At 51.2% G+C, this 12536-nt stretch overlaps 1 protein-coding gene across 20 annotated transcripts in view; it reads right to left on the bottom strand.

Moving 5' to 3' along the window:
- The window catches only part of caska (calcium/calmodulin-dependent serine protein kinase a), a 75706-nt gene that overhangs the window by 9946 nt on the left and 53224 nt on the right, over positions 1 to 12536 (bottom strand). For 5 of the 20 annotated variants that reach the window (XM_061792158.1, XM_061792157.1, XM_061792159.1 and 2 more), the window contains 12 exons: positions 11281 to 11358; positions 9475 to 9627; positions 9140 to 9190; positions 8744 to 8824; positions 7045 to 7233; positions 6230 to 6308; positions 6073 to 6158; positions 5922 to 5990; positions 4932 to 5000; positions 4511 to 4546; positions 2840 to 3036; positions 2180 to 2295 (listed from right to left, as the gene is read on the bottom strand). In XM_061792158.1, coding sequence (XP_061648142.1) covers positions 2180 to 2295; positions 2840 to 3036; positions 4511 to 4546; positions 4932 to 5000; positions 5922 to 5990; positions 6073 to 6158; positions 6230 to 6308; positions 7045 to 7233; positions 8744 to 8824; positions 9140 to 9190; positions 9475 to 9627; positions 11281 to 11358 — 1204 coding nt within the window. The remainder of the gene's footprint in view (positions 1 to 2179; positions 2296 to 2839; positions 3037 to 4510; positions 4547 to 4931; positions 5001 to 5921; positions 5991 to 6072; positions 6159 to 6229; positions 6309 to 7044; positions 7234 to 8743; positions 8825 to 9139; positions 9191 to 9474; positions 9628 to 11280; positions 11359 to 12536) is intronic. The other 15 variants (XM_061792169.1, XM_061792172.1, XM_061792177.1 and 12 more) reach the window with 9 other exon arrangements.

Here is a 12536-nt window from a genome sequence, read left to right as displayed (position 1 = left end):
CCAATTACAAGACAAAGACGTGACTGAAAGCCAATGACGCGCTTGTATTTTTTTGGTTCAAAAATAAAAAGGAATCCTGGCAAAAACAACAACTTTCAGATAAAAACAAAACCAAAGACTACAGAGATAGTAAATGTCTTTGATATAGCCTTTTAATTTCGCTGCACAAGTTGGCGGCATTGGGCGGCGCGGGTTCACTTCCCGTCCGTGTCTAAATGTGCCCTGCGACCGAGTGGCGAGCGGTTCAGGGCGCCGTCCGCCTTTCGCCCCACGTGGGCCGGGATAGGCTACGGCGCCCCGCGAGCCCGAGCGGGAGAAGCGCCGTTAGGGAAGTTGCAAGTCGGACGTTTCTGACGTCCCAGTTTAGTTGAATGCAGCATCGGAACAAAAAATGAAACATATTACCCACGAGTCAGTGGGGCTGATACAATCCCAATGTTGCATTATGTGAGCAATGTCCGCCGCCGCTATTTACATTTGACACCAATATATCTCGTTTTGATCACTAACAAATGGAGGCGCTCAAACGCGAGCGACTTCAGCTTCTTTTGCTCGCACGACGGAAAGCAACAAGTTGCCAGTGACCCGCAGGGGGGAGCTTTCAAAGTAAAAGCGTGAAAAACCTCGAGTGGCGTCAGCGCGGTTACTTACATGCACAGAGGTCGTTCGGTAGAAGCAAGCCAGAGAGATGCACAGGAGGGTTACAACAGCAGTTTCAACAATGTTGATATGAGTGAATATCAGCATTTTAAGACAACCACAACATGCAAACACATGACAATATTTCATGGTATTCATTGATGCATCTTTAAAAGCCAACTCAGCATCATCACCGAGTCCGGCGGCGCCTGGTTTAGCCTCGCCACAGCGTAGCCGTTATGGCTGCAAACGCGTATGAAGGTACGATTGCCTCATATTATTACATATACACAAATTAATGGAGAATTACTTTTGAAATCAAAAGCCGGTAAAAACTGTTCGACTACAGTATCGATCCATTTTAATTGAAAAGTGGGGTTGGCAACAAAAAATGCTTGCAATATCTCAATATTTTGAAAAGTGGAGACCATTTGGTATTTGAGCAAGAGACACAAATCCGACGCCCACTCCCGCGGGCCACCTAAAATGACGTGGCGGGCCGGATCTGGCCCCCGGGCCACCAGTTAGACAGCCCTTAGCGCGCATGAATGAACACGCCCAAAGAAACATACGGCACATGGACCGTATACACCCAAATACCGCACATGAATATGACATAGTGCACATGTGCAACCCAAAGCCAACGACTGTCACGGTTGACGTGTGTTCCGGTTGTTGCGCTCCTGAGCGCATCTGTGCCTCGTTTACCCCGATTAGCCCTTGCATTTAACCTGGCGTCTCCTTCTTTCTGGTCGCCAGTTCGTTGCGCCTTGTTGTCACGTTCCAGCATTGCTCGTTTCCACGCCTCCACCTGTTCTGACGGTCGACCTCTTTGCCTCCCGTTTTCGGGAAACTCTTTCCTTTTCGGATCGCCCGCCTGTGTACTGACCTCTGCCCGTTTATTAAACCGCTCTTTTTGAAAGTGTCCATTTGAATTGGAGTCGTGCATTTTGGGTCCGTTCATGACGACGACAGTACATGAAGCATTGATAAACGCCTGCGCCCATATTGCAAACGTGTTAGCGCAAATTGTACACGCATACATACTGTATGTACCGCACACGTACTTACTAACACATGCGCCCCAATTTGCTGTACACGTCGAGCCCGTCATACCGCACACATGAAGGAACGCCTACTGCGAGTATACACCCAAATACACTACACGTGTTTGTCCATTCATCGAAACGTGCGGCACGCGTACGGTTGGTGGGCATGCGCGTGCGCAACCATACTGAACGTGGAATAGACATGCGCATAAAATGAGGGCATACAAAAACATAACCGCACGTAAAGTGTAGAAACGTATCCAGACAACATGCTCACAAACATACGGCATAATACATAGGTGCAAATACACGTACCGACGCACACATCGTCGCACACGCTCAACTATATCGTACATGTACTACCACGTGGACTGGAAACCAATGAATGGATACAGTGTACGCAAATCCTTCACATGTACCCGTAGGCGCTGAAAGATGCTACACACGTGCTAACAAACGTGCACAAACACACGGGCGAGGCTGGCGCATACCTGCGTTGTGCTTGGCCAAATATTTGTCTTTGTACTGCTTCTTCTTCTTGCCGAACCACGTGCAGCTGGCCTGCTGCTCCTGCTTGGTCTTCTCCATCGCCATGCACGCCACACGCCTGGCGCACGCACACACGCACGCACACGTTCACTCACGTTTGCGCTTCAAACGACGCTACCGCAAAGAGCGCTGTCAGTAAAATACGACTGGTGCAATACCCTCGCACAAAATTGAAAACTACCGAAAGGATACACTTGACGTAAATCTCGTCGAAAGCTGCGTAAAAACTTCCATTAATAACCACGCTAAATCCCTGAAAAGTTGAAAAATACCGGGAAAACAAAACGACTTTCAATTCAACAATTGTAAAACCGGAGTTCAAATCAAACTACCGTAAAGCCGCCAAAAGATGTGCAGTGAGCTCACCTTCAACTACCGTACATTGTCAAAATCAAACTGCACCTTCATGACGGCAAATCGTCCCAAAACACACAACTACGGCAAAAATAAGTAAATAAATAAACCTGCAAAAACAGGTGCAAGTTCTAATAATAATAAACAATAATCATCCGCCGAGTTAGAAATCAAAGCCAAGCAAAAAAAAAAAAAAAAATAAAATAAGAGGTCGTGCGCTGCGAAGCGCAGTTGGCGCGACTTCTCACCACTCCTGTAGCTCGGGCGACGGGATGAGGCCGGCCGTGCCGTTCTTGGTGTTGTCCAGCTTGCCCTGCCACCAGTTGTGGTCGTCCTTGGAGATGATCTGGATGATGTCGCCCACGCGGAAGCGGACGCCGGCCTCCTTGCAGGGGATCAGCTCGTCCTTGGAGGGGTCGTACTCGAACTGAGCTCGCACGTAGATCTGTGAGGGGGGCGGGAAGCGGGGAGGCAAGCGCACAGCGCAGCGGTCGGGTCAGCCGAGAGGGCGGACGGACGGACGGAAGTTTCGCTGTTGCCGACAAAGAACGTGGCGGACGGGACGAGGGGAGCGGCTAGGCTAAGCTAGGCGTCCGCGGTAGTCACGGCACAGGTCTCGATTGTTTGGTCCGAGCCACTTTGTCGACTTCCTGGGGCGAGGGGGGCCCGCCTTGGGGGCTACGGGGGCTACGGGGGCTACGGGGCCTCCGGGGGCCGATATCTTCCCTCGACGGACATTTTGTCCTCCATTGGAGGTCTGGGTACGATCTATGGATTGGAGAGCGTCACAAATATCATGTAAACGCACAACAGCGTCCGTGTGTGATTTGGACTCAACAGCGAGAGAAAAAGTCAAAAGTCTTTTTCGTTAAACTGCGCAAATATCATGTCGAAGTACACTGAGATTGCAAACTAAACGAACATTTTTAGGAGAAAAGCTATTGAATAAGAAAGCCTTGTCATATACGAATCGTGAAATCTATTATTCATAAATCATTTATATCATGAATTTTTCAACCAATTATATATGGTAATAATTATATTATTATAATGGGGAAAAAGTCCATTATATATATGCAATTATTATCAATTCAATGAAAAAAATTAAAGAAAATTTCAATTTAATTAGAATGAAATGTTCATGTGCTACAATAATCTTCCAAGATTGCATGTATTCATTTTTTTTACCTAATTAAATCATCATCCAAAACAACATATATACATATATTACATTGCCGCTTATAAGAATATACTGAAATAGGAACGTAATAACCAGGAGTTGCGATGTCATCTGCGCATTCGGGATGACGAGACGAAGGTCGCTCAAGGTCGCTTTGAGGTCAAGGCGTTAACGTGCCTGTGCCGTTCGTACCGCGGAGTTGCCGGCGTTATTTAGCAAAGGCGACGACTGGATGTCCACAGCGGGGATGAGCAAAACGAACAAACTCTTAATGATCAATTGAGGCTCAACGTTGTCCCATTTACCACACAAACGCACCACGGGCGATGCGAGGATGAGAGTTTGAACACACAAGTTTTGCAGGCGCGTTTCCACCAAGCGGTCAACCGCACGCTAGCTACTCGTCCGCACGCGCTTACCGTCCGCTATGACGCGGTTCCCGCCAGACCTACGTGACACGTGTATTGTACCACCCGTTCGCTTATTTTGCGACTGGATGTCACGATAGCTTAGCGATTGGCGCGGGGTCCTCGTCTTTCTCCCGGTAACGACTCCTCGTCCTCCCCCGGTGATAACGCTACTCGTCACGAGCGTAGCTTATTCGCTGCCACGGAGGCGCCGATTAGCGACTTGCGGCCGTTGACGCCGGACGCCGAGCCAAACGAAAAGCGAAGCGGGCCGCCTGGCGGAAAGGACGCCCCGGAGGAGCGAGCGAGGGTCGGCGCGTCTTCGTATTCACCTGTCGTCCTTTGGGCTGGATGGCGGACGGCAGGTCCTGAGCAGGTCGAAGGAGCGTCGCGGAGCACAGAGAGAACACACGGCGGGTCAGTCAGGTCGGACACAAACACAGAAAAGGTGTCGTGGCGGCCCGTCGAGGAACGTTAGACCAAAGCTCCCGCGAAGCACACGAGCCCGCTGCAAGCGAAGCGCCACGCGCGCGCCGACAAGCGCGATGCGCGCGCGGCGCTCACGAGGCACACCAATTTGTGACCCGAGATATCGGACACCGTCGGGGGGGCCCGGCGGAGGACGGCCCGTGGCCCGTGAAGGGCTTCTGCTTACAATTAAAAACACACAAACATCTTGACGGAAGGTTGAAAGAAGACGGCAAAACGTGGCAAGGGCTTTTGTTTTTGTCCTCGGGGGTCGGGCATCCTTACCAAGATCGAACTGTTAATGCTGGAGTGGCCATTGGCAGGGGACTGCCCGGGCGCGGTGGGGGACTCTTTCTGAAATAAGACACACAGGTCAGCAGAACGCACACACACGCCGGGCCGCGTTTCGGATTCTACATTAGCACGAAGACTTCCGTTCCGTGAAATGATTTGCTTCGCTCGAACATTGCGGTGTTGAACTTTGCCGATCTTTTGTTCCGCGTGTCCACCGCAACTGCAGGCACACTTTGGCTCCTATTTGGAGAAACGGCGCTAAGGAACCTTTCCTTCTCATATCGATCTAATAATCAATAAAATAATAAATGTTACACATCATTTTATATTTTTAAACTGATTAGAAATACTATTTTTAGTATAAACATAACGATAGAATTATTGTTTAAATACACAAATATGCGGATAAAAAGGTATCGTGAATATATTTTGACGGCTATTTCAGCAACCTCCGAAATCAACGTCATGACAAAACGGCGGGCGCTTAAATTTGTGTTTGATCATTTAAATATGGACGTCAGTATTTCGGCTTCTGTTTGGGTTGGAAATTGCCGGTTGCTCGTCGACATCTTTGTTCTGTATGAATTGGAATTTCCCCTTGAGAAATTATAATAGCATAAGAATTAAAATTCAAAGCAAATTATGCGATCATATCCCCTGGGACTTATTTGAAAGTAGTGAAAGAAATCGATCCTCCATTTCTTTTGCCCCACAGGCACGATGACGAAGGCGCGCGCGTACGACGGTCAAGCGTTCGTCCGTCCGTCGCGAGGGCGGACGGGAGGGAACGGGCACGTGCATGTGCACGTGCACCGGGGAAGTTCCAGTATCTTGGTTGCGAAATCGGTGTGCTGGACATCCCGGCGGCAGCTATACACACACACACACACACACGCGCGATCCACCCGGCACAAACTCAGCGCCTTGGCGAGCGGTTAGTGAGAAGATGAGTGACGAAGAGGAAAAGGAGGAAGGCGTTACCTCGCAGGAGGAGCCCTGCGTCCTGTAGCTTGGCACAATTTTAAAGGTGATGCTGCCTCGCATCTCCTTCTGCAAACGAAACGCACACGCGCGACACGTCAAACAGACCGCGGCCACGCGCGGGCGCGCGCGCACGCACACACTCACTCACCAGCATCTTCTGCAGCTGCTCGACCGTCTGGTTGGCCACGCTGATGCCATTGATTTCCCTGATCTCATCCCCGACGTGCAACGTGCCTGATGGGGTCGGAAAGGATTTGGATTGTTTTGACGGCACGCCATCCGGCGGCGCTCGCGTTGTGTTCTACCTTGTCTGTGGATCATCCCCCCGTGCATGATCCTGGCCACGATGCAGTTGTTGGAGTCATTCATTTTCAACGTGATGCCCTACATCCATCAACAACAAACACTTTCAATTTCGCGCTTGATTGTCCGCGCCTTCGCGATATTGCCGATTTTGAAGCCGTTGGTACGAATTTAGACTTGCGCGCCTTCCGCGTAGCACAACTTAAATGCGGCGAAACTCGCCGGGCAGCACCGAGCTCTTCTGGAAGAGATGCGGCGGAACGAGCACGCCTTCGCTGTAACACAGTCGGCGTGATGTTCGTCGTTCCCGCAGCGCAGAGCGAACGTCCAATTTGGCCGATGAGTGTCGCTTGTGTGCGTGCGCTCTCAAGGAGCAGTTGTGCCAAGGTGAACAACCGCCGTAATATGAATGCTCATGACTCTTAGCCTGTCTATGGCATTTTGCGTTAGCATTAAGCTTGTGGATATTAGAGTATATGGTTTGGTTAAACAACATTTGGGTGTTAAACATGTAATATATAAAAAAAGACACAATTGATCCAATTGAACTTTTTTCCCATTTGACTTTGATCCAAAATATGATTTTCTCAAGCGAATGCGTTTCATTGTTCTGGCAGAACAATGAAACGCTCTTCCGCCAAGAAGCTCCAAGTCGCCGGCTGCCTTTCATGCAACACAACGGTCGACTTAACAGGCCGAGACTTCGCGCTCAGTCCATTTGGGATTAACTGCGACGAGATCGGTTGGGTACTTTTTTGTGACATTCCGCTTGTGGCGCGCCGTGAGATTTCGTGTCACCGGAGCGACGCACGCGCACCATGGGCTCGTCCGTGTTCTTCTGGAACTGCACCAGGCGCACCCTGGTGACGTTTTCCAGGTCCACGTCTCCGTTGGCGCTTTCGGGCGAGTCGCCGTTCAGGTAGGGCGAGGCGGGCGGCGGCGTCACCCTCAGCGCCTCGTCGCTGTAGACCTCGTGCGCCACCACGTCGTGGGCCTGCAGCAGCGCCTTCGGCCGCAACGAAACGCAGCGTTACAACACGAGAGGTTCACGCGATGTGGGTGATATTCACAACATTTGATTCTTTCGTGTTCATCGCTCCCTGCGATTGGCTGGCGACCGCTTCAGGGCGTACCCCGGTGACAGCTGGGATGGGCTCCAGCACGCCCGCGACCCGCGTGAGGAGAAGCGCGACAGAAAATGGATGCATGGATGTTCATCGCTTGAACTTGATACACAACTGCGGCGTGCCAACTTTTTGGGCCAAGGGCCACAACCTGAAAAATCCAACAATTTACTTTCCAAGCCTTCGACTTTCATGTATTAAATAGGCTAAAATCATCCATCCCTCCATTTTCTTTCGCAGGCACGCCCAGACTTCCCTCTCCCCAGCCACTTCAGCCAGCTCTTCCGGGGGATCCCGAGGCGTCCTCGGGGCGGACGGGAGACGCGGACCGATACAAAGTCCGCATCGCTGCAGACGCCGCACCGCTCTCCCGTTCCATTCTTCCCTCGCTCGTGAACAAGACCCCGAGATACTTGAACCGCTCCACTTGGGGCAGGATCTCATCCCCGACCCGACCCCCAATAATAGTCCTTTTATACCTTTTATACTTTCACTGTGGTGATGACAACAAAAGCTGTTTTTTATTTTTCTCAGCACCCAAAAGTGAACGTGACATTCCTTTGTTGTAGAATTGAATGCTAATGTGGGGGTGGGGTGCCGTTCCTACGAATCACGCCCTTCCTGGTCTCACTCTCCGTCATTGCCCACGTGAGCATCGAAGTCCGCCAGCAGAGCGCTCTCCAGCACCCCCTCCGAGGACTCCAAGAAGGGTGTGCACTCTGAACTGCTGTTTGGTACATAGGCACAAACAACGAAGGGGGGCGGAGTTTTCCCCTCTCGTCCACCGGGGGGGGGAACCCCGACGTACGGGCGCCGAGCCGGGCGGCAATAAGCGTACCCGCACCTGCTCGCCGCCTCTCACCGCGGGCAACTCCAGAGCGGAAGAGAGTCCGACCCCTCTCGGGAGGACCGGTACCGGAGCTCGACTCGATCGAGACCTCACGCGCCAGCTCGGGCTCCTTCCCCGCCAGAGAGGAACTTCTCCAGGATGTTGCACGCGTTGACTAATGAGGCCAAGGTTCATCAAGGGCTTAGCTAACGTTGACAGACAGAGTGCGGCAAAAATACGCCAAAGGTCGTTTTGCAAACTTCCAACGGCGAGTGTCAGCGTGGCCGCGAGACCAGGAAGTCATCGGCGACACGGCGGTGACGAGATTAGCGCTGGTGATTTTCTCAAGCCCCGCCGCTCACACGCTTGAAGCCAAAGTTCCGCGACGTCTCGCGGAGGCCTGGCAAACTTCGGTTCTATTTGTACTCAACAGCGCTTCAACAAAATGTGATTGTTCGCTTCCCCTTTCCTAACCTCAAACAAGCGGAGCCTTCTTACTTTGTTTCCATAAAACGAGTATCAACACGCTGCCAACATGAAAAGTTATGCGCTCTCGAACTCACCATGAAATGCGGCTGAGTCAGAATCCGGCGCAGTTCTTTGGCGTCGTGGTTCTCCGGGTAGCAGGAGATCTCTTCCAGCACCTGAGGACGACAGGACGCTTTCAATCGCCGTAGTCTCCCAAAAAACACAGCCCCTCCCCTCCTCGAGCCCCCCGGACTCGTCGCTGCCAAGTTTGGACACCGAGTCGACGGATCTCCTCCTTCTTTGGCAGCGCCGGGTCGGAAGTCAGCTGCACTTATGTTGCGTCCGACTGGTGAATGCGGCGTTGCAGAAGTGAGGCGGGGCGGGGCCTTTGAATACAAACCATCGCCAAGCGATCGTTTGCTCGCGTGGCTCGTCAGGCCACGAGCCATCTTGACCGCCCGAGTATCTACAAGTACCGGCGGCGCTCTTACGTATTGCAGCCCTTTCAAAGCGTCAGCGTCTTCTTGGGGCGACGACCGCGTCTTGAGTGGAGGAAGACAACAGGGAGACCGAGTTACACAGGCGAGCTCACAACGTCTTCCGCCGGCTTTCGGATCAGTGCGGCGAGCGAGCCAACGCGGCGAATTGCAGTCCTTAGCGGGAGAACTTTCATTGGAATTAGTGCGCAGCGTTGGAAGCAACCAACCGGGTGAGAAAAGAGACAGCCCGGACAGGAAGTGCAGCCCGATCGGCTCGAAGCATTCGGCGTCGGCCAGAGTGAGAAGAGAACCAAAGCCGAGCGCACTCCAACACAAGTCCCACTGACATTGATCACAGCGGGCCGCCACGTGCGATGGCATGATGTCTTGGTGAAGCGCCGTGCGGCGAGGCCATTTTGGAACGGCCTGTTCCGAGAAAACGTTTGTGATGACGGGGCCGCTCCAGTACGACAACAGACGGTCAATTGACAGAGGAAACACTTTGGAGACAAAAAAAACAGTCACTGAGCAGTAAAGGGTTAATAGTTATCTGGTAATGCCGGTACAATTATTATTATTTCTTTTTTTGACAATTGTGCAAAAGATGCAGAGTCCTCTAGCACTTCGAATGACGAATCTCGCAATAGTCCGGTGCAATGAGCGTTGTGCAAAGGGCGCCGAGACGTCAAGCGAGTAGTGCGATCGTCTGGGGCGATGTCGATTGTGCAAATGTTGCAGATGCTCCTCAGTCAGTGTGCAAATGGAGCAGATGCTACTCTGGCATGAGTGGCCAGTATTGGTCAACAACAGATATGCAAATTGTGCAACGACAGCGAGTGCACGACTAATCTATAATTGGCCCCACAGAAATGTGACAGCAAACTCAGACAAAAGAAATTGGCAGCATGATGCAATGGAATTGGAGGTTCGCTGTTTAAGAAGTTGATGGCAAGAGGCACCAAGCTGTCAGAACTTGGCAGTTCGACAAAGTACACGATGAACAACTCGACTTTTACCCACTCTCGCCGCCCTCCTTAACCTTTGTACGCGAACGCCAATCAAAGACTGTGCTGACCATAATGCAACTCTGTTTAAGCGTGCCGCGAGTGCACGAGCGTCGTCGGCGCGCGCGCGCATCAAGCCGCTAATGAGGGAGGTCAAAGAGCACAGTGCAAACAGGCCAAAGAGCTTCGCTGCAGCTGCACAGACAATCGGCGCGAGTCACTGGCAGCGCGCGCAAAGAGCGCTCGCGAGGTCACTAAAGTTCACGAGAGAAAAAAAAAATAAGGAAAATATGTACAGATGGTTTGTTTGCGGCAACGACAGAGAATTCTTCAAAACAAACAAAACATTTGATTTCACATTTGAATTTGATTTTTTCCAGTGGAATAAGTGGACAAACTGTGACATGTGCTGGACAGTAAAAGGTATTAGTCAGCAAAAAGCAGAAAGGTGAATGAAGCGTGGGCGGCGCCAAGACGGCACAGGGCCAGCTCGCTCGCTGCTTTTTCACGACCACCAAACGTAATCACTTGAAGCAGGCGCTCCAGAATATTGGGAACCTTTGATCCAAGAGGGGACTAAGGGCAACAAAAAAGGGGGTTCCTCCTATTCTTGACCAATTGTATCCAAGAGGAGACAGAAAAGAGAGCGCTGCGGCCAATTGGAGACTTTTAGTCGTGCCGTATTGAAAGCATTCCTTGGAAGATGACACGCGAACATGAAACAATGGACGACGGAGGGCTCCTGTAGATCTGAAAAATGTTATCCAAGAGGAAACTAAGGGCAGCAGGAAAACAGTTCCACTGAAGCTAAGTGGAGACTGTGGCCACGCCGGATCAAGCGCATTATGCGGGACAGGACACGCTGGCAAAAAACATCCAAAGGCGCGTCGTGCGCTAATGTTAGGATCGCGGAATAACGATAAAAAGCATCACCAAGCCAACATCGCGATTTTGCACTATTTGGTTTCCATAACAATCGAAACAATTTGTCTTCTTCCATCACGACAAAGTCAAATTCAATCTGGATTTGCCAGCGGAGAAGCGCCACAACGGCGAGCAGGAACGATGCAGCGAAAACTGAAACTTGACGGCGAGTCGCTCACTCGAATCGCAAAGCGAAGAAGAAATGTCGCCGCTGTGCGCTTTTACCTCTTTGGCTCTCTGCACGCCGTCGCCGGACGGGTTCCTGATCTGCGGGGACGACTTGGTGTTGATCTTATCGTAGAGCTGCAAAAGACAAACACTGCTGTGATGAATCAGCCGGGCAAACTTCTGTTCTGCCGCGTCTGCAAAAAAGATTGCGGTCCAGTCGATAACACTGCTACTCTGCACATCGTTGTCAGGGAGAGCGTTGCTAGAAATACACACCGCATCCCTATATTGGAACAATTGGGAACTTTTCAGCATTTTATGAGCATTACCTCCGCTCGTAATAATCGGAATTCTTTAGAGCCGTTTTATTTTCCAACGACGCAGACCGAGTGCTGACGACAAGAGTTTTTAAGGCCTCAATGTTTGTCAACAAAAGGCAGCAGCGCAACAACAGGAAAAAACATAAAACAACAACCGTGGTCGAATTTCACCACAAGTGTACCGACGACGGCGTGCGTCTGATTAGATCTTTGGTAAATGTCGATTGCTGCGGAGGCACCGCTGGAGATGAGTCATCGCTTTGAACAGATTTACACCGGCGCTTCCGGAAGGAGGAGGAACGCGACGCTGCGAGAACAAAAGTGCAGGAAATAGCAAAACCAAAAAATGCTGGCCCGCATTTCACTGTTTCTAACGTGCAGAAAACGCACAATCGAAATGATATTCCGACAGCAAAATAAAAATATGACTCCAACATTACGTGAAATCCTATCCGGAGGAGACATAATTACACGCTGCTGCCTCCACCTCCCGTGAGGTCTGAAAATGGAAAGTAGAAAGTTCAAAGTGGACAAAATTGGCCTCAAAAGTCCATCCATCCATTTTCTGTCGCGCTTCTCCTCACGAGGGTCGCGGGCGTGCCGGAGCCTGCGCCAGCTGTCATCGGCCAGGCGGCGGGGTACGCCCTCAACCGGTCGCCAGCCAATCGCAGGGCACACACAAACAAACAACCATACACGCTCACATTGTCACAAGCCTACGGGCAATTCAGAGTTGGGCCTCAAAAGTCAAACGGCAAATCTTGAGAAACTTGAATACGGTGAGCATCTACAGGAGCACACCGGCGACGAGAACTCGAGAAGCGGAGAAGAGGCGTCCGGCTGCTCACGACGGTTCATTAACGTTCAGCTCATCGACAAGAATCAATTTGACCAAGCGGGCACTCGTGAAACACACCACACTTGCCACACATTCCAACAATACCCATAACCCGCCACCAGGTGGCAGTGTCTCTCTGCAAACACCTTCAGGCG

Source organism: Phyllopteryx taeniolatus, chromosome 12 (genome assembly GCF_024500385.1).
Source record: "Phyllopteryx taeniolatus isolate TA_2022b chromosome 12, UOR_Ptae_1.2, whole genome shotgun sequence".
NCBI lineage: Eukaryota > Metazoa > Chordata > Actinopteri > Syngnathiformes > Syngnathidae > Phyllopteryx > Phyllopteryx taeniolatus.
Note: the sequence above shows the minus strand (reverse complement) of the source record. Positions and strands in the feature narration are given on the sequence as shown.